Source organism: Parus major, chromosome 2 (genome assembly GCF_001522545.3).
Source record: "Parus major isolate Abel chromosome 2, Parus_major1.1, whole genome shotgun sequence".
Lineage (NCBI taxonomy): Eukaryota > Metazoa > Chordata > Aves > Passeriformes > Paridae > Parus > Parus major.
The window spans coordinates 19,089,935-19,112,644 of record NC_031769.1 but is presented as its reverse complement, the minus strand read 5'-3'; the positions used below and the strand labels follow the sequence as shown (position 1 = coordinate 19,112,644).

At 34.8% G+C, this 22,710-nt stretch overlaps 1 protein-coding gene across 1 annotated transcript in view; it reads left to right on the top strand.

The window, feature by feature from the left end:
- The window catches only part of MALRD1 (MAM and LDL receptor class A domain containing 1), a 240,390-nt gene that overhangs the window by 96,435 nt on the left and 121,245 nt on the right, over nucleotides 1–22,710 (top strand). The window contains exons 23-25 of the mRNA XM_033511660.1: nucleotides 343–556; nucleotides 4,175–4,422; nucleotides 6,913–7,204. Of these exons, the coding sequence (XP_033367551.1) occupies nucleotides 343–556; nucleotides 4,175–4,422; nucleotides 6,913–7,204 (754 nt within the window). The remainder of the gene's footprint in view (nucleotides 1–342; nucleotides 557–4,174; nucleotides 4,423–6,912; nucleotides 7,205–22,710) is intronic.

The window sequence follows — 22,710 nt, the reverse complement described above, 5'->3', positions numbered from 1 at the left end:
TCTTTTTCAGACTTTGCAGAAGTAGGAGGAACCCTTGTTATTAGCTCAGGGTGAGTGAGGACTTGTATCTCGAGTGGCATGACTTATTTCCTTTTTCTTTCTGCTTCGTAATGTTAGAAGATGGTCCTTCAATAACTATAGTGACAGATCTGTACCAACTGTAGTACAAGATTCGGTAGAATTTTCATAGAATTATGCTTCATTCTTAAAAACAGTAAAAACTGACCACTTCATATTAAAAGATTTGTGAGGACCATCAGTCTCTATTCTTTTATGCTGTCTGTATAAGCTTTTCTCTATCTTATCAGTGGCTTACTGTAATAACTCTGTAATTTTTATTAGGTTATTTTCAGGGCAAAACGTGGTGTCAGTTACATGGGAGATGTGGCAGTGGATGATATTACCTTTGAAGATTGTTCCCCTCTGCTTATCTCAGACAAACCTTGCACATCAGAGGAATTCATGTGTGCCAACAAGTACTGCATCCCAAAGAATAATCTGTGTGATTTTGTAAATGACTGTGAAGATAACTCAGATGAAAGCCCTAGTATTTGCAGTAAGAATGGTAGTTTTTTAATATAATTATCATAAATAACTGTGCCTGCTGTGATTTTTTTATTACTCAAATACTTTTGACAGCTCATCAGCGAAGAAAGCAAACAAGAAGGTAATAACTTAATTCTATTCCTTGGCTTTTAGGGATTTTAAATTATTATTATTTAATTTAAAATCACTCGATACAAAATACAAAGAGCTGCTAATGAATGTCTTAAAATAACTCAGAAAGCAGCTGTCTTTAAAAGCAGAATAAAATTATCCTGCTTTCCATATGAAAAGAATGTATTAAAGCTGAAAAAATAATTCAAGCATAATACCTTTGGGAGATGAGGGACCTACCTCAGACATTTCAAGGGTTGTCAGGTCTCAGCAAATTATTTTAATCTGAATATTGTACAATTTTGGTTTTACAAGACATATCAAGAAGCAGCAGATGTAGTATCTGATTCAAAGAATGATGTTTCATATCAAATGTCTCCTCCTGGATCACAATATATGGTATTAACACCTTCTTTTTTTCACTTCTACAAATGTGGGAAATGCTCACATGATCAAATCTCCATTGTTTGGTTCCATATTAACAGTTGTTTCATTTTTATTGAGAATATTAGTTCAGTTTATAAAACCCTCAGTGAATACAATTATGTGAAGCAAAGGTATGCTGACATCCTATGAAAACTAAGGTACTTGGCAATGGAACCTATTTTGTAAATTATTTTCATACTATTAAACTACTCAATGATTTCCAATCCAGGAATAGCACAACACTAACCTATCTGGGGACCACATCAGATCTTCTGCAACTAAAAATAAAGAGTATTTCAAATTGTAATTACTCTGTTAAAAAATATTCTCAAACTTTGACTTTTGTTTTCTGAAATTTTAAAATATTAATGAGGTTTTTGTTTGTTGTTTTTCTTTTAATTTTCTGCATTGTCTGTGTTTCCCATGAAATATCGTCAGACAAGTATAAATTGAAGCACTAAGGGAAAAATGCTTCAAATAAACTGATGGAATTTAGTTTTGCAACCTCTACAATAAAGATTTTATTCCAATTTCCCATTGGATGACATTAATTGAAACTGTATCACTAAATGAATGCTTTCCTCTAAAATGTTTTTATTATTATTTTTAACTAAGGAAAGAAAGTTGTAAGATTATTTTTAAAATTTTCAATAACTGCATTTTAATTGTAAGCATTACAGTAAACCATTATGATCTTTTAAAAACACAGGAGTTATTTAATATGCAACTACATAATCATCTGCAGGAACTTGAGCTTCTAAGCAGGCTGCTTAAATTCTCTTTTTCATCATCATCAGTGGAGTAACTTGTTTTCAGGCTGAAGTTCATGCAACTTATAATCAGTTGTTTGAGTTAGATAAATAAGTTGTCCTGTAGATAAGAGTATTTCTCTTTGTTGACTACAGAGATCCTGTAAGGACATCTAAACTTAGATTAGGTAATACCCAACATGCACAGGAATAGCAGAGATATCAGTGCTCATGCCTTGAGGTCTTGATTCTTGAAAACATGTCTTTAAAATAAAATGGTCAGATCTATGCATAAATTAAATTTCATTACTCAAGATGGAATTTGTAAATAATGGAAGGGATTTCTTTAAGAGTGATCTTGAAATATTAAGGAACTAAATTAGTTGGAAAAATATGATTAGAACAAATTTTATGTGCAGTAGCATTCAGATAAGTTAATCTACTATCTGTGATTTTCATAAAAAATAATAATATAATTTCACCTACCAGGTCTGGTTGGTTTTAATTGTTACTTCAGATGACAAAATATTTGCAGACAAAGGTGAAAAGGAAGCTAGTTTTGCTAAATAGCTGATACTATTAATAAAAATTTCTAACTTTTTTTTACTTTATGACATTCACAGAATAAATTTCAAAGAAAAATATAATTTATCTGATTTCAGCCTGAAATTTTGGAGGTAGCTGTCTGTCCTGATTTGGTCCATGTCTAGATTCTGTGGATTCTAGATCATTGGCCTGGTTACTGATGCTTCTGAGTACCTCCCAGTTAAATAATACTATTTTCAAGTGGCTGAATTTTATCAGACCTCAGAAGAGGCTCAGATTTTGGTCATATTTTGGAAGAGACATTTTGTAATTTCTCATATTATCCTGCAAAATAACACAAGCAGTTTCCAAATTTATCTTCAAAGCACTTTCCTTTTCAGCAATAAGAGTAAGAATATTCAGGGCACAGTCAAAAGCCTCTTGAAGTATGCTGAAACTCCAGCTTATTTCAGCAATTTTAGTCTTGGTAATCATTATAGTGAATTTATATATGTACAGAGAGAAAAATATACACAAATTAAACTTCTGGAATGATGTAATTGACTTAATTTATGTGGACAGTTTGCTTACCATGCTGGGTGTTTTCATATTCAAGATTCAAGAATTGATAAAGAGCATGGATGTTGATGCATATAAAAATCAACCAGATTCATGACAGCTTTCTCCATTTCTAGGCCTTAAGTACAACTTAAGGAGATATGTAGATAATCTTAGAATCATTTATTTTGGAAAAGGCCTTCAGGATCATTAAATCCCACTGTTAACGTAGCATTGGCAATTTCACCACCAAACCATGTCCCTAGGTGTCACATTTATGTGTCTTCTAAAGACCTCCAGGGATGGTGCCTCAACCACTTCCCCAGGCAGCCTTGTTCCAACACTTAACAAACCTTTCAGTGAAAACCTTTTTCCTACCATCCAATCTTAGCATCTTCTGGTGCAACTTGAGGACCTTCTTTTCCTATCACTCATTACTTGGGAGAAGGCACTGACCCCACCTCGCTGCAACCTCCCTTCCAGTAGTGGTCAGGAGCAATGAGGTCACCCCTGGCCCTCCTTTCCTCCAAACACCCCTTCAGCTGCTCCTCATCAGACCTGTGTCCCAGGCCTTTACCCTTCTTTGGACACAATCCACACCAACATAATTATCTATGTTTCTATATCGGCTGAAATAATACAAGTGTAAGTAGACTAACTTTGGGTGTGATTCAGCTCGAGATTATCACACCCCCAATTATGTTTTGTCTATCTGTGTCTATTTAGAGGCTGTGTTTTCATAATGCTCAATACATTCATTGATGTGTCCATTCCCTAGATATAAGCTTTTCTTCCTGTTCTCACCTGATGTTAACAGGTTCTTTCAGAAAGAAGCTGGTTTTCTGCACATGTCTTGAATGCTCTATGGAGGGCCAATTAAGACCCTAAGGAGCTAAAATAATTAACTGAATTTGGTTACATTTATTCACAGGATTCTGTTGACTCTTATAAAAATAGCACTGGACCCACCTCATATATATGCAAGGTTTATCTTAATAAATAATAATAATAAATAATAATAATAAATAATAATAATAAATATAATAATAATAAATATAATCTCATATATATGCAAGGTTTATCTTAATATTATAATCCAGAACATTAAAAATGCTCTTTTTAATGAGGTAGATGAATATTATTTTTTTGTAGTGATGTTTTTGGGTTTTTTTCCATAGATTTGAGTACTAGGTTGTACTATATGCACCTAATTAACTAGAAAATAAATCTTTTTGTGTGTGTGTGCAAATATATTTCAGGTACATCTATTGGGCATTGCAATTTTGAGTTTGACCTTTGTGAATGGAAGCAAGATGAAAATGATGATTTCAACTGGCACCTCAGAACTAGCAGTACTGCAAAACTGGGCACTGGACCAGCTACTGATCATACACTGCAAGAGCCATCTGGTCATTATATTTTTATAAGGAGTTCATTTTTTCAGCTACCAGGACAGAAAGCTAGGATTTCTAGTCCTGTCTTAAGCAGAAAGAATAAAAACTGCAAGGTATGTGAGGGTGTGCTAGCAGCAAGAACCAAGAATTTGGTTTCTAGATTGCACCAAGAGAGTACTCCTAAAATGATTAAAGATGATTACTGGAATAATCCTTGAGGGAGAAAAAAATCCCATCCTTTTGTAGAGAAGTCAGGATCAGATCTTATTTCATTGAAGCCATAAGAAAAAATGAACTTTGCTGAGGAAGAAGAATGATTCTGGAAGTAAATGAGTACTCCATAAGATACAGATGAAACTGACAGTAAACAGTGTCTGATTTATAATGTCTTATGCAACTCATCCAAAGTAGCAAACAACTATTTAATGGTTTCTGATTTTATGGAGAAAGTGTTTATAAGTGCAGTAACAATTGCTTTTCAAAGAATGCAACTGCAAAAGGAAGGATGTGTGATAGAGAGCTTTGTCACTGGCTCTTCTCTAGAGAATGGAAAAGGGATAGAAGAATGTTTTGGTCTTCCAAAACATACCACAAACATTGTGGTAACTTCAACTTGAACATTTCTTTGCAAACCTGGAATAAAAAGTTTCCTGATTGTGATACATCTTTTATAGTCTTTCCTAAAAAAATAACTTCCTAGAAAATTTAGCTATGCCTTATTTTGAAACTGCAAGTTTACCTTTATACATCTAATAAGTAGGCCTCTCAAGAGGATAATTTTTATGAGGCCATTTTATAAAAACCTTTGGTATTTACTCATTTGTGTGATCACAGAACTGTGCCCATCAAATGAAGGTGGTCTTAGACTGAATATTCCTCAACAGTTTACTGGCTGTGCAGGTGACATCCCTATGCAAAATGTCAAGTCACAAACCTCTAGTTTCATTTATCTCATACGATTACTGAAGAATATTCCTGAGCAAAGAGTTTATCTGTAACTTAGAAAGAATTCTGCTTATGTTTGAGATTTCTAACCAGTTCATTTTACTGAAATACTTCTCTCTGAAAACTCTCCAAACTCTTTATAGATAAGAAAGTCAGGAAGTATTAAATATAAAGGGTTTGATTTTATGATTCAAAAGAAAACTTGAATAATTATGATATTCAGTAGCAAAATTTAATCTAGCCATTATAAAGTTATCTTCAAAATTTGAACCACTTTAATTTTTTGTATTGCCTAAAATACATATATTAAAAAAATTATGCTTATACAAACATGGAGATTTTGGCCTTTTGCTTCTAGCGTCATATTTGAGAGTATCTCTCTCGCTACATTATCTGATTTGTGATCTAAAAGTAAATTTTCCACTTTTTGGCTTCTATGAAGCATAGAACATATGCAAAGAAATGCAGAATAACTGAGAATGATATGTTGACATCTGTACTGTTATTATGTCTCATGTTAAATGCAATTAAGTGCTTGAAATTTAACTATGGGGAACTGTTGCTTTTATCATGGAAAACTATTTACAAAAACACACAAGTTTTTGCACCCTGTACAGACCAAACACTCGACACTCATGATGTGGCGTGAAACAGTTAGTCATATTTATGATACTTTTTGAAGGTTCTAAGCAGTTCTGAAACTTACACATAGACAAATGACCAAAGGAAGTACAATTTCTGGTATAGGAAATTGTATAAATGGAAAAAAATATTTCAAGATCCAAAACCTCATAAGATCAGAGAGCCCCCTGAAGTATTTTACTCCTTCTGATGGGTGATTTGAGAAGAAAATGCTACATCATATATTACAAGAGATTTAGTATGGGATCTTAGACCATGTCAAATCATTGGAAAAGGAATATTTACATCAATGGGACAAGTTATATGCAAAGGAAACAAATATAGAGCAGTAACTATAAAGGGACATAAATAAATAAATATATTTTGTTGATATACAAGACTTTAAGAAACAAAGCTCCATCTTCAAAAGGAAGAGAAATCCAAGACTTAATTGGAAAGAACTAGAAGTGCAGTTAATGATAATGATTTTTTTACAGTGATGTTTTTCTGTATGTATTTCTTACTTTGTATTTCAAATCTTCCTTCCCCATTTTTACTAAAAATATATAAATCGTTGTTTTCTAATGCAAATATCTCTTATTAGGGGGGATTTTTTGCACATATCCATGCAGAAATTTTGCTCCCATTATAGATTGGATTATTTTCTAATTGCACACTCTATAATCTACACAAACACATTTTTAACCAGAAAATTGTTTGGTAAATTGAAGTTGCTTCCTATATTGTAAATGGCATTATGTATCTTAGTTCTTTTACATTTAAATGCAAGAGTTATGCAAAGGGATGTAAGAGCTGTTGTTGAATATTTTAATGCTGGTTTTGAAGTTTGGGTTATGGAATAGGTAGAGAATTTCCACTAGTAAGTTGCTTTGTTGCCTTTTGATTAAATTATTTTTCAATCAATAAAATTAATGACTACACTGAATGCTATTAGTTTAAGAATTAGAGTAAATACAATAGCAGAATTTGACTGAAGTCATCTATTGCATGACTTATGCTCTTGTTTTTGCTTACAGATAATTTTCTATTATCATATGTATGGAGCTCACATTGGATCTCTGATTATCTACCAGAGAACTACATTGAAACATGAAAAAATTCTCCTCAATCTTACTGGAAACCAGGGAAATTTCTGGCAGCGCAAGGCCTTGACCCTGTCTGGAGACGAAGATTTTCAAGTTGTCTTTGAAGGAATAGCTGGAAAAGGTGTCAAAGATGGCATAGCACTTGATGACCTCACGTTTTCCAGGGACTGCTTACCATCCCAGGAATTTTTACCAGCAGAACCCACAGGGCTACCTCCAACAGGTATGTTCCTGCTATGGACAGTCTATGTAAGCTTAGAAAGATGGAATAGCAGCATTATTTTCATTTTTTGTCTCTCTTTCAAAAGAGAAATGGGTATTATACATGGGTATGGGTATTATACATGTATACATAGTATACATGCTAAAGACATGTAGAAATGCTAACACTTGTAGGCAGCCCATGAAATTCAAATAAAATCATTTCATGAAATAGTTGTTTGGGTACTGAATCAGCCATTGTGAATCTGCAAAGCTTCTTGTCCAGCCATTTACGCTTAGCCAATATCCTGCTTAATTTAGTAGGATTTATTTATCAAAAGTTGTAAAGTAGAATTCTGTAGAATAAAGAACTGAGAGGGACAGAGCTAATATGGATAGTTTGCAATAAGGCCAGCAGGCTTAAATGTTTTTTGGCTGGTAGGAATTGCTACTAATACTGCTCAGGCACCATATCCATCTTCTGCCTGTGTGGTATGGTGCCAGCACCAGTGCAATTATTTGCACCATCCTCACTTACTGCACTAGGGAAATAACACTCAGTGAACATTTACCAGCAATTACACAGTTTGGATGGGGATGGATCCCAACAACCCCAAGGTAAGAGCTACTCATGAAAGCACTGATGCTGTATGTTAGCAGTATTTGCTTGGACACAAATGATGAAGGAGAGACTCTTTTTGACAGAACAGGACAAATCTTTTTTCTCCTTCCACATTTATCACAGAGCTACTGAAATGTAACACCCTGAAGTGGAATTTAGGAGATGCATTTTGTTCCTGGGCCTACTACAAATTTCCTGCATGGCTGCAGAAAGTCATTTTATCTCACTTCTCTGTCTTTCTGATCAATAAAACAAAGTTAATATTTCCCAGTGTCAAGGACTACCACGAGAATGGATCATTAATTTATGTGAGCAACTTTGCTTTGTTACTGCTGCTAATGAGTAGCCTTCTCCTTTAGGAAGTCATTAAGCACTGCTCAGGCATTGGGAAGTAACACTGATGAGACTACATCAAACCCAAGAAATTGCACTGAACTTTGAGCACAAGATAAGCAGGAAAGATATGGGCAAAATTTTCCAGACATCTCTCTGATAAGGTGCCAGTTCTAGTACTATTGGCTTCCTAGTTCTGCCAAGCCAGTCATGGAAATTTATTGCAAATGAAATTTGTGTTTTAAAGTTCAGCTTTATATGAACGTTACCCCAGGAGGAACACTAGCCAAGCTTTCTGATTCTTTATTTTTGTTGTATTCAGACTCTATTCTCTTAATGGGAGTTGCATGTCCCTGTGGCAATGTTAGGAGCTTTAAAAGCTTTGGTTTTGATAGTAAAGGATGTTCCAAAACACTTTTATGCTTTATAATAAAAAAGATACTAAAATCTCAGGAAAGAGCCACCAGAGACTGATTTCTTGGTGTAGCTCATCTAAGATGTACTTTGTGAACTTCAGAGGTTCTCAACACTTTAAGGCAATGGTTGAAATTCATCCTTACAACAAACCATATTTTTTGTATTGACAAATTTTATTTGTCCAGGATAAGAGTTTACATGACCCACTGAGGGGTTCTACTTACAGCTACTACTTAGTGGTATCTGTTGGCAACACTGCCCGTAAGCAGGTCTGCTTCTGCCTACAGAAATGCTCTGGACTGTGGCAAAATGCAGGCTGGATCTTGTGAAAAGTGCTCTTTAATGCAATTTTTTAAAATAGAGCCAGCTAGAATGGCCATGATGATCAGCTGCAAAAATCTGCAGCCCTAGACTTGTCTGCTTATATGTAGAAACAAAGAACAAAGGAAAGTTTAACCAAAAGTAAAACAATTATGTCCACTGATCAATTTTTTACAAGTTTCTGAGGATGAAGAAGATCTGTTACCTTCTTGTCTCCAGCTAGGGAATATATCTGCTAAGAAAGTAAAAATGTTTCCTCTTTAAGGGAGAAATTTGTAGTTTTTGAGGTCTACTCTAGTACAATTCCCTATCAAATTTTCTTTCTTTCAGATAATATTTGTAATGCACATGTCAAAGGAGATTCTTCTGAGCCTTATTGATTCATATCACTGAGTAAGACAAGTGTACTAAGGAGTCTTTGCTTGTTATTTCTGCACATAGAGTCATATGGCAATGAATATAGTGTAAAGACAAAATAGAACAGAATCATTAAATGTTCCCATCTGTGACACAGACTCACCATTCAGAAGAATTTTTCCCCGACTCAGTGTAAACACCTTGAAATTCTGCACATTGACAGAAATATATTCTAAGGTGGCTGTTTCTTTCAGCCAAACATGCAGTAATGTTTAAAGGCTGGAAGTGAGCACTGGACACCTAGAAAAAATTATTTTAGAAGTTAGCATTGTAATTTTCTGTAAACTACAGGACAATGTAGATTGTTCTCAATATGCTGCTTAGCAACAACAATGCTGAACTGCAAAGCCACTGACAGCCATTTAAATTGCTGTGTCTGAGGAACAATAAACATCATTTTAGGCTGGCCCTTATCAAATTTCCATTGTATGAACATCAGTTTTTGCTCATGGGCCACAATGGTACTGTGTGGAGGAAAATGCAAAGACAATTTTGTTCTACCAATGCTATTTGTGCCTTTTGCTGTGTCTCTGCAGTGGGGTAAGATTTTTTAGTTCAGTTCTGCCTTGTGTAAAAGTCTGCCTGTACCCACAGCACCCCAGGAAGAGACCTGGCCACACTGAACCTTGTGAAAGTTGCAGTGGATTCTGCATTCGGTGAGTGTGGCAAGGTTCTGGTGGCAGGGGCTACAGGGGTGACTTCTGTGAGAAGGTGATGGAAGTTTCCCTCGTGTCCAACAGAACCAACTCCAGCTGGCTCCAGGATGGACCCACTGCAGGCCAGGGCTGAGCCCACCAGCGGTGGTGGCAGCATCCCTGTGATAACAGATTTAAGAATGGGAAAAATTGTTGCACAAAAGCAATTTCAGCCAGAGAGAGGGTGAGAATATGCAAGAGAAGGGTACTTTGCTGGTACCAGGGAAGAGGAAGGAGGAGGTGCTCCAGGTGCTGGAGCAGAGGTTCCCCTGCAGCCTGTGGTGAGTTGGGCTGTCTCATTGCAGCCCATGGAGGTGAAGGATGGAATTGATCATTAATTAACCCATAAGTTATCCATGAATAATATTTTATACTTACAGATATTAACAAAAGAGGCATCATGGATTTGACAACAATTTCCATGATCTCTAAACTTGCTTTTCCTATCTTCTTTCTATCCCTTCCCTCCTGCAGTGTTGTTACTATAAAAATTGCAGATCCCTCTATCAGAGTTTCTGCTCATGTCTCCCACCATTCGTCTGGGAATACAACAGCTGCCAAGGGCTGCCTGATCAGATTAGCTGGCTACAATAAAGAAAAGTTATTCCCAGAGACTAGAGAACTGGTATCTGCTGACTTCAGTTTTGTAGAGAAGACAGTTATTTCCAGCAAATTAAAAGCAAATCACTAAAGTGTGGAACATGTCTTTGAGAACTTTGAGAACATAGGAATATTAACAGAGAATCACATCAAGGTCCATTTCACTTGATATCCTCTCTACTGTCAGTGAGATGCTGAATATATATGATACTTCCTTTTAATGTTACTAATATTTCCTTTTTAGGAGACCTTATGAACCAAATGTGGTTTTGGATATGTAAACCATAATGTAATTGCCTTCTGTATAGAGCCTGGTTTCCCTAGAAGCACATTCAGTATAGTCCCTTTCTTATTTTTTGCAGCAAGTTGTACTGTTCTGCCACTTGCTGAGAAAGTGACTCTGTTTTTACCCTTTTTTTACTGAAAATAGTGAACAGTCAAACACACCTACTCCATATTGTTCTCTATGCAATCATCCTTAAGCATTATTACACACTGAAGGACTTTCAAATTATTTCTTACACAGAATCTATTCCTTATGTTTTCTTTTCTCTGACTTTTATAAAAATCCACTATACTCTTTTGGGATTGTAAAATCAGGTCTGCATGGAGCATTTAGGAATGATACTGAAGCAAAATGATTCTTTTTCTCTTTTCTTTCCTGATAAATCCTAAAACCTTGATTGTTTTGCCCTTTTTGAGCGTTGGGCTTTTGTGTTCTTGGAACTGCTTCAGAGTGGTAGTGAGAGGATTCCAGAACCTGTGAAAGATGGACTGTGTTATTCTGTGTAACTCAATAACATCCCATTTCATTGCCAGTCACTCAGGGTGCAATTGATTTGCTAAATTGTGACTGTTTATCTCCAGTGTAGTTGTATAAAATATTGACACACCTGTGGGGGCTGGATGTTACAGGGATTATAAGGAAGTGAATGTCCTGCAATGGCAGCTGATTTCAGAAAGGTTTTTTTAGTTCATAACTAGCACTGGGTACAGTCCCATTAAGCAAGTTCATTTTAACAAAAACTTTTCCTTTTATTCATAGTTATTCCTAGCTTATATCACCCTGAGTACCTTCATATCTCAGGCAAAGTTTCTTAATTCATAACTCATGCACTTCCCTTTTCTTTTAAAAGCAAACATTAAAGAATGCAGTCCTGCTGTTTTTCTATTATTTGAGGATATTTTTGTTTTGGTTCATTTGGATTTTTTTTTGTTCCATACTGATTTTTAAATCATTTTAGTACAAATTTCTACTTCACAAAAATTTTTTAAAATTTTTGGAATTTGGTCAGCAACATAATTAAAATAGATATGTGCAAAGTAATAGAATAATCAGGAAATCAGATTTGCCAAAAATATTTTCATTTGAAATATTGCTCAGAACTCTAGAGTGTGCTCTAAAGGACAAAGGACATTGCTTATAGCCCTCTCTTGCAGTTATAATTAGATCTATAAAAGTTTACAGACACATAAATAGAAATAATTTTGGCAGATTTTATAACTAATATATAATTACAAGAATAATAAATTTTTATGATTCAGTGCATAATGTGATCAACTGAAAAGAGGAAAAAAACCTCTTTATGCAGATCTAAACAAATAACAAAGCATTTATGGCTTCTTTTGAAGCAGCCAGCATTGACCATTGACTGAGGGAACAGGATGTGAAATGAATAAAGCATTATTTCTAAAGCATTTTAAAACCAATTCTGGGAAAAGAAAGAAATAAAAATAAATCTGAAACCAAAAAAATAAACAATTTTCCCCAAAACAACAACAAAAGCTTCCCCAAAGCAACAACAAAAAACAATCAACCAACTAGACAAAGACCCCAAACAAAAAAAAATATGAAGAGGGCTCATCATTTCTTTTGGGAGATTGAATCTGTCCATGTAGTTGCCTTAATTACATACAGCAGATTGTGAATATTTTTTTTCTTCATTGATGCCTGAACTGCAACATATTCTCAGATGTATCTAAAATGAAGTTCCATGCAAGGAACAACTTTTATTTTCACCTATGCAATAATACAAAAGGTTTATCATGGTGGTATTTTAAAACCAAGAAATCTACATGTTTTATTTTTTTCTCTCTCTTTCTGGTACATGATACAATTATTTCCATATTATTCAGAAAAATGGTAGAAATATACTTTAGAATATGTAGATTGGCTTAGGAACTTTATATAAATCTAATACTTTTAAATATGAAGTATTCATGAATACAGGTGACTTGAATTCAAATTCTACATGTACTGTCTATTTGTTATGGAGAAAATTATCCTTTTATTGACTGTGAAGGAGAAAAATATATAGCCCAGATTTTGGTGATGTATCTTCTAATTCTGTTGAGCTTTCTCCAATTAAATTACAAATCTGTGTAACTGTAATCATTGTACTTTATCAATTTAACTGGAAATATTGCCCTTTCACCACCTAATTAATTTCACAGCTTCTTCTGATTCTTTTTGCTTGTTTGTGATTTGGGATCTGATCTATCTCCTTTTATTTCGAACTCTAATCTTACCAGATTATATAAAGGTTGGAAAGCAATGTGCCCATTTACTAAATAAAAAAGAAAATCATATAGATTTTTTACTGGCTTAATTTGCAAAATGACAAAATGTGACAAAAATTTTGAATGAGTTGTAATTTTAAGGAAGTTAAAATTATTTTTTTCCACCATTCTGTGGGGATTAAGGATACATTTCAGCCCCTAACAACTACAGCATTTGAACATACAGTAAAGTACAGATAATTTGCAGAAATTTCCCATACTTTATTATAATTTTATGTCAAAGAAGTTATTCTCACATCTAATAGAGAAATTAAAGCCCACAAATTCTTTGGATCAGCAGTCAGATGAGAGCAGAGCTTAAACTGGGCCCATAACTGATTACAACTCTAGAAACTGGCCTACAGAATGTGATTAATGTCATCTCAGAACATGATTAATGTCATCTAAGGTCCTTGGAGGTAGGGCATTGTCAGCCCTTGTTTTTCTGTTTCACAAAACTGTTTAATATCTTCAAAACTTACTTTAACTTTTGGGTCTCCATGGTCTTGTTTCTGGGAAAGGTGTCCCAGGCATCCAAATAAGTATAAGGTCAGGAGAAAGGAACTTTTGGTGCTGGCAGTTTGATGTGAGTCTCTGAGCAGCAGGTGAGGGCAGGTATTTATATTTAAATTCACAATATGAGCTGGTAATTCATTTTGGCAGTGAGTAGCTGGGGTTTGGGAATAGCTTTTCTAACCAAACTGCTCCAAAAATTGTAAGATGAAATTCTGGTACCAGATTTATAATGGAGAACCCTCTTAAAGAGCTCTGCTCGTTCATTTTCCCTCTAATGGGAGAATCAAGTAAGAAGACTTTTACCAAACCTGAGCTTTCTCAGGACCACCAGCGCTACTGTCATTATTAGCTCTTCTTATTAGACATTTCTCTGTTTTACATATTCCACATTCAGAGCTGGCCTTTCCTTGGGTGATCTGAGAACATGAAAGCTGTAAATCTGCTCTGCATTCCAAGAACTAGATAGAAAGTTGGTCTTAATTGTCTGTAATGACTTCTCTTTTTGTCACACATCTTAAAGTAGAGAAATTATGTCACAGTACAGAGCATTCTTAGAAATATCAGATGTTTCTACTATTAAGTCTTGCAACAGCAAAAGTGATCTGAAAAGAAAGTTTTATTTCACAGAATCTAGTCCTATTTTACCTTTAGTGCATTACAGCTTTGCTGGGCATTTGAATTTTCTAGACATTCTGGAAAAAAAATTTCTATATGTGGTTAAGACTGAAGACAAGTCTGGTTCTTTATTCTCCCTCTTGAAGTGTAGGAAACAGAATTTAACTCACATATTTTTTAAGCACATGCTTCTCAGTAGTCACTTTGGACTGCATTTTACATTCTTAGTTAGGAATTTACATTTTCAATAGGGTGTACCGTAAACAAACATTGTTTTTAACAGGATATTTGTAAAGTTTATTTGAAAGTCCAGTTTATGCTTTGTGCTTTACATCAAGAAACATTTCAGGCAACTCAGTTCACAGCTTCACTTTCATTCTCTGAACTTTTGTTCTCAAATATTTCAACAAAATATGACTTCCAAGTAAAATGTTATTTTAGCTTTCACAAGGTACTGAACTATCCCAAGATGTGCCTGGATGCTGTTTAGTGTTAGGATAAACAAAGATAGTACATGAATAAGTGTTATAAAGACTGTTAACTGTTAAAATTTATTAAGCATTCTTGCCCATGGAAGGACCACAATTATTTGTTGCTTGAAAGTCAGATCAGCCCCTTGGTCCATCATCCATATTGAAGAAAAGAGATAATGAATGTGTTAAACACCTCAGCCTTGTCTCTGTCAATCTGGGAGGAGATCATCCTCCTCCTGTAGTCAGTTGATTGCCATTAATATATTTGAAAAAACTCCTTTTATTGTCCCCCCACAGCTCTGCCCAGCTGAGCTTTTGCTGCACGTTTATTTTCCCAACAGTGGCCAGCAGCATCTCTGTATTTTTCCCATGTCACCTGCCCTTGCAGCCACTTGTTATACACCTTCTTTTTTTCCCTGTTTCCAAGAGAAGATTCCTGTTCAGCCAAGATGGTCTTCTGCCTCACCTGCTTGACTTCTTACATTTGGGAATTGCCTGCTCCTGTGCCTTTATTAGCAGATGATGTTTAAAAAAGTGACCAGCACTGATGGATGGATCCCAGCACTTGCAAAAGCATTTCCCCAGGCAACTTTAATTCCTTAAGCAGTCTGAGGGCTGCTCTCCTCAGGTCCAGAGATGAGGTTTTGGCAGTTCTCCTGTCAACAATATCCACTTTGCTCATGAGATCCACGCTGATGAAAAGCTGTAGATTAAGGAATTTGTCAGAGCTTCAAAGGAAGATTGTGTAAGAAATTACTTGGCTTCTATTGGACTTAATGCTGAAGGTTTGGGCTAGGTAAATATGAGGGGTTTAGGTAGTATTGTTTTCTTGGATTTCAGGGCTTTTGGTGCTTTTCTCTGTATTTCCCTTACCTTCCTTTCCAAGCAGAGGAAAACTGAATGGCAGAGCTTGTGTGGTAAGAGCTGTGGAAATCCTGTGAAGTGGCACCAAGCAATTTCATCAGTGTTCTTTTCCTAACCATGTTTTTCTAACCATAAAGTGTTCTGCTCTTTCCATTTTCAGTCACTTGCTAAGCAGATGTGCTACTACTTGCTTACCTCAAAGTGTTCTGGTAAACATGAACACATGCTGAACGGCAATGCAGTTAATAAAGTTATTAATGCTTTCGGGAATAAGTGAGTGTACTGGATTGGATTAACATTAAATGAGAACAATAAATTTTTTTGGTCTTAATTGTTCATCCTAGCTGGAAAAAAAAGATAAGGAGCAGAATTCCTTAGTCACACTAGGAGACAGTGTAACAATATTACAGAATAACAGTGCCAAGTGTAACTCTTGTTGCTTTCAGAATCTCACCTCAAAGCTCTTTTGCTGACTTTATGGGTATAATTTTAGTCTTTTTCTTTTAGTGTCTGAGAAAAAAACCATGTAACTCGGAGGAAGGGAAATACATATTTGTACATATTTGAATATTCAAGTATTTTCAAATATTTAAACATATTTGAAGCTACATTTCTATAAGATACTGTGTGATTAAGGAGTTTGTTGGTGTCTTTCTCCTCCATCAAGCATAAAGCATTTTTCCTTTTCCTGTTGACCTCTTCACTGGAGGCTTAGATGTATGTGGAAGGCTGTTCAAGACACCAATTAAATATTTTAATCGTCATGTCCTCTTCAAATGAAGGTGGTAAATAAACTAATCCTGAAATGTACTCCTTCTGAGTAATGACAAATGAGGGTTCATTGGGGTCATGACATTCAATTTAATCAGTTTTGGGTAGTTTTAGTTTCTCCTACACCTGACCCTTAAATATTTCTGAAGAGTTTAAATATAGCTGTGTTTAAACATTGTCATTTTCTATAGAAATTCTGAGCAAATAATGTTTTTTGCAGCTCATTCTTGCTTTAATCTCACCTGTACACAAGTGAGAATTCTCCAGAACCATTTCCTTTGTAGTTTAAATTTGTATTGTTGAATATTAATACTGATTTAAGGGATGAGGTTGACATTCATAAACACTAGAGATCCCCAGCTGATAATAGATGTATTTTTTGTTATCTTCCCCTTTGAATATTGAACAGTCTTATGTGAAATTAAAATGTGACTGGACCACCTCATAGTGTCTAAGATGGTGAAGAAAATGCCATTTTCTGGAAAATATTTGAGGTCTCATGGACATATAATAGAAAGACTTTTTACTGCTTATACTGTGTGTTCCTACCTGCCTTTATTTGCCAGAGAAAGGTTTCTCAACATACTTTTGTTCATACTTTCTGTTCTGGAATGAGTGTTTCTCATGTTCTGGGACTCCATGTCTACTGTCCCCTCTCACCAAGGTTAAATCTGGCCAGGACAGTGTTCTGATCTCTGGTCTCAGAATCAGGACTGTGACTCTAAATCACAACTCTTTGGTCAGGCTTTGAGTAGGATTTGGGGGAAGTGTTTTCCACCTGTCACATTTAGTGAACACAGTCCAGCAGCTCTGGCAAGTTTGAAGATAAATCACAAAGGTAATTTATCACTGCACTGCAGCTTCACCTTCCACTATATGCTTTGGGGAACAGCTTGGGGTACGTGGAGAATATGAAACAAACACATATTCCAGTGCAGCCTGTGATGATCTCTCCCCCTTCAGATTCAGTTATAACATCGTAAAATGCTTTCAGTTCACTGTCTAACCAACTTTTCATTGATCTCCTTGTAGAAATTCCTTTCTGAAATACCTCAGCTACTGAGAGATTGTGAAACCTGTTTCTCATGCTCAAACTGTTCTAATTTATGGGTGTCTGCTTTACCTCATGTTTATACTTTAGATTCAATCTCCTGACTTTTCTCCCATCAGAAATATGGCCAGTGAAACCACTGAACAGAGCCTGCTCTTGACACCAGGAAATACAGATGCCAGTCTTCCACCCCCCAAACAATCAGATAGCAGTTGCACCATTAAACCACAGGTCATAACTAAACCATTTTGGGCTCTAAGATAGGGATGTCACCAGTTATGCACCAGCACAGGCTACCATCAAAGCACTGTTACATTGATCTGCTTCAGACAAGATGTCAGCCTACAATTATGTAGTATTTCATGTGAGCTTCAAGTTGTACTTCTAAAGGACATGCAGCACCTTTTTGATATATTTTTAGGATTGTGGATCTGATACCAAAGGAATGTTTCTTTTGCTGTGCCTTTATTAAGGAATTCAGGCAGTATATTTGGGCTTCAGTTATTTGAGCCAGAGCACGGCAATCCAAAATTTTGTGCAATATAATTTTATTTTGGATTTTTGCTAAGTGTAAACCCAGGAGTATGAGTTAAACTTTTCGCTTTCGTTAGCATTTAGTCATTTTCACTGTAGTAGATGCATAAGATGAATATTATTGTTTCTGGAAAAGCTTTGCTTAAAAACTAGATGTAAATTCCTTTTCTCTTAGTATTTCTTGGTTCACCCTCAGGAAGATAGGTTATAAATTTCAACATGGCTTTGGAAAGGGAAGACTGTATAAAAGAAGTGATGTATCACTGCTCCTGTTAATTGTGTGTCCTGTTACAAGAGTTTTCCTTGCTTGTTCTTTTCTTTATTTTGGAGACACAGACCCCCTGATTAGCACTGGAATAAGAATATTAACATGTAGTTTATATCTTGTTTCTGGCAAGGAAGAAACCAGTCAATGCTATTGCAGTGGAAGGAGTTTATCTTTCAATGAATTCAGTCATAGGTATCTTCTTATTCACTATGGGGATTTACCACCCAAAGAGATTAACTAAAACCTTCCTTTTAAGTTGCCCTACTAGCATGTTTTATAGAATAAATAGGTGTAGAATTACTCAAGCAACATGGGAAATATTTCTATTTCTATTACTATTTCTATTACTGAAGGTATTAGTATGCCAGCACTGTAAGAGTGGGGGAGTTAAAAAGACCTTGTGCTGCTTTGTCTAATCAAAACCTGGGTTTTATTTCTTTTGAGTGAATGCACACTCACATGCATCTAAGCAATTGAAACAGAATATTTTGCTCTTTATAATATTGTTTTTAGCATTGCCATGCTTATATGCAGTAATGTAAGTATGAAGAAGCACCAAGTAGCCCCTCTTGCCTTCAAGTCAGAATTTCTAGTAGCCTTAAATGATGCAAAGCACCGTGTTAGGGCCCATTGAATGTGTCACAGGTTGGGTATGTCTTAAAGTGTATTGAGTGCCTGATAAAAATCAACACTTTTCTAATAACAAAGTACCAACAAACAAAACAAAGAAGATTCTTCTGTTCTCTGTCATGAGCAGAGACAATAATATTGAACAATTGCCTATCTTGCTGTTTATGTTTTTGGTTATTTTTGGTTCTGAGGTTGAATATTATTGGATTTGATTAATGGAAAAGAATTCTCTTATGTTTGTGTGTGGGAATGGTCAAGATAAGAAATTAATTGAGGAAGTTTTGGTTGTTGGAGGAGCATTCATCTGCTCTTTGTTGTGGCAGTAACTTAGATTCTCAGCAGTTTCTTCTAAAAGTCCCTGCTGCAAATTAACTCAAGCTGCTGTTTTTCTAACTTTCAGTTGTTCAGAATGCAAATCAATATGTCAAAGTACTTGCAAGGCTTACAAAACCAAATGTTTGCACTCAATTGGAGAAAATAAAACCTATTTCTTAAAAAAAATGCTGATATAATATCGTACCTTTTAAATCTTTTTTTTTTCCCCAACACCCCAAAAAACCCTGAAAGACTTTAAAAATTATTTTCATTTCCAAAGCTTTGCTTTTGAAATGAGATGCATTTTTCACATTCCTGCACTGACAAGTCAGTATTACCATGCATCATTAACAGTGTTGAAAGCACTTTTTTCTGTGTCCTTGGGCTACACTGGTGAGATACTAGAGGAGAGATGTTCTTGTTAACAAATTATTTTTGTAAGGACATATAGATTTCAGTCATACAGTAATATCTACTCAGAGCAAGAAGGATAGTGGAGTAATTTTTACAGAAAAAATGCAAAGATCTAAATTATCCAGAGAGTCCCTATCCCTGGGATGTCACACTCTAAGTCTGCTGATTAATTACTCTGGCCTCTATACCAGACTGTGCTTCTACAGGAGTCCTAGCTGTGATTTAGAAGAAAGTATGCTTCTAGCTATGTAAATATAAATAAAATAACTTGAAAATATTTTGAAGCATTTTTCATAGCTACTGATGGATTATTCCAATAATTGTAAACTATCTCATTCATTTGATTTTGGTTTGGTTTGGAAAATGTCAATGCTGATACTATTAAATATAATAAGTTTAAGAAGGTTAACAGTTTATTAAATTTAACAACTTTAAAATAATCCAAATTAGAACATAATCTGGCCACTTCTGGAAAGGATGATAAAAATAATTTTATAAATATATTCATAGCAAAAGGAGTGGAAAGGAAAACCTCCATTCCTTATTGGATGCATAGGAGAGTATGAGGAAAATATGAGGAAAAGTACTTGACTACTTGAGACCTTCTTTGCTTCAGTGTTCAATAATAAGACAGGTTGTCTTCAAGAAAAAAATATTTTCTCTCTTGATGTTTCCAAGTAAATTTCATTTTTTTCAAAATCAATTTAAGAAAAGCACACTTATAAATTAAGGAGATTAATCCTTCTCCTAAAAACGTATTTTAAAATACAAATGTTTTACCTGTTGATTTTGCTCAGGGTATATAGGCAAGAGGATTATTAGCTGGTGCAGCTGCTGTATAAATCCTCCTCAATGGAAGGATTATTTATCTGAAGGATACATATAAAGATAAGATAAAAGATATTTATCTGAAAGGGGTTCTAGGAGTCCCTAAGGGTCTACTGCAGCCTAGTGTGTCTATGCAATTACCACATAGGACAAAATGTACCCACTAATAATCCTCAAGAAACACTGAGTGGAGGAAAAATTTACTGAACCTTGTAAAGAAGTTCCTCTCAATTAAATACCTCTCTTATACCACACAGGAATCTGTATAAACAGTGTTTGAAAAATTAAGATTCAGAAAAAGTAGGGAAGAAAGTGAACTCTAAAAAGAAATTCCTTTTCATGTAGGTTTGGGGTTGTTTTCTGGGGGAGGGGAGGTTGTTTGTTTGTTTGTTTGTTTAGTGAAGTTTTTTCCCTACAGTTTCAAAGCCTTAGAAATGTCATTTAAAGAGAAGCTAAACTATGGAAGTACATCCAGAAGCAAGTCACGTTACAGACTCACTTAGGCAGTGTAATATCATTCATTACACATGCTTGGAAAGATTCATTCATGCCAGGATTCAAGATGGATTTTTTTGTTTTTCCCCAGGAAACAAAGACTTCCACTTTTCAACTCTGATTTTTTTCTTTTCTTTTTTTTTTTGTAACCTGAAATTGGAAACAATGCTACAAAGAGACCTCAAAATTCAATAGTTATTGCAATTATTAATCATTGAACTGCAAGGGAAAATATTTCAAGGTATGAATTGCATCTTGAAATTTAAATTCCTAGTTTACTGACAAAATAAATGTTTTTCTAAATTCTTACTGCAATCACTTAAAAGAAAGGTAGGGTTATAATAACTAGCTCCTAAAAATATACGTCACTTAAATTAGACAGCAATTTTATAATAAATCTCTGTCACCCTTTGGGGTAAAACACAAATGACTGAAATTCTGAAGAAGATTGATAGAAGCTTCTGATGGACACTGACTGATCCATCAATACAATTGCACCATTCTTTTGACAGGATCATTTTCAGAGATCATATTCTAATAAAAGATTTCACTGATGCTTTTATAAAGTTGTAGCTGCAAACTTCAAACAAGTCTTTTTCTTCTGGTCAGAGATTATCCATTTTTCTTGTCTCCAGATTTCGAGATCTTTGATGTTCTTCACTTTCAAAGTCAGTATCAGATTTTTATTCTTATGTGCTTCTTTTTGATCAGGACTTTTTCCTCCTTTTTCTGAGTAATTTTTAAGAGCCAAATCATACAAAGTCTTTTGAAGCAGACCTGATACATATTTTTATATTTCTAAGAAATCAGAAATTAAAAATTAATATTTTACCTGGAAATTTTGCTAGATATTTCTATCATATTCCAATATGTAGTTGTATTTTAAATTTATTTTTAAAGAATTACATTTAGGAGTATTTTAACTTGAAAGGGAGGGGTTAGCACTTGTTTTCTTTAACTAATATCTAGAAATAAAGTGACTTGTTTTCACTTTACCCAAAACCTACAGCAAAGGGTTCTGACAATGTTTTTTCACCTTGGAGTATTTGTAATTTAGAGTCTGGCTGAAACAAATGTCATGGGATGAAGGTTGCCAACATGGGGCAAATGAATACCCCATGTCCTTTTCTCTTTTACTAATAAACCAGCTTTTTGGACCTCAATAAAATCCAGCCTTATGTGAATGTCATTTAGCTCCTTCAAGTTAATACAGTGGTAATGGAAACAAGTTTTTAGCACCATGTGATTTTCAGTATCAATTAACTCAGATTCTCCCTGTACTTATGCAACTTTTAGACATGTACATATTTTAATTTTTAGACATACATATTTTAATTTTGTGTGTTGAGCTCATATATTCATACTTCTATTTTTAAATAAAATTATGCTTGTTCATTTATTTCTGGCACAGCAGACTGTACAAAATTAAATGGGAAGGGGTCCATTTCAGAACGTTGTGTTTCACTTCTTGATTACAGAATGTACTAAAGTGCTATGTTTTATTCAGAGTCCTGCAGAAACTGATCTGAAGTGAAAACATGCAACTTGGAAATAGATCCTGTGGTCTGAGTCCTACAATCTTTAGGCTGTACAATAGCAGAATTATCCCTCAATAATGGCAGGAAGACTGCACAAAAAGGACACCATCAACCTACTGAACTCATAAAAAAAAAATAACCCATTAAAAGGCAAACCTCTGTAGTTAAAACAGAAAAGTTTTTTCTTCCAAATTAGAGCTCCTAAAGTAGGCTCAACTTTGCAGCTAAAATAAAATGATTTAATCCAACACC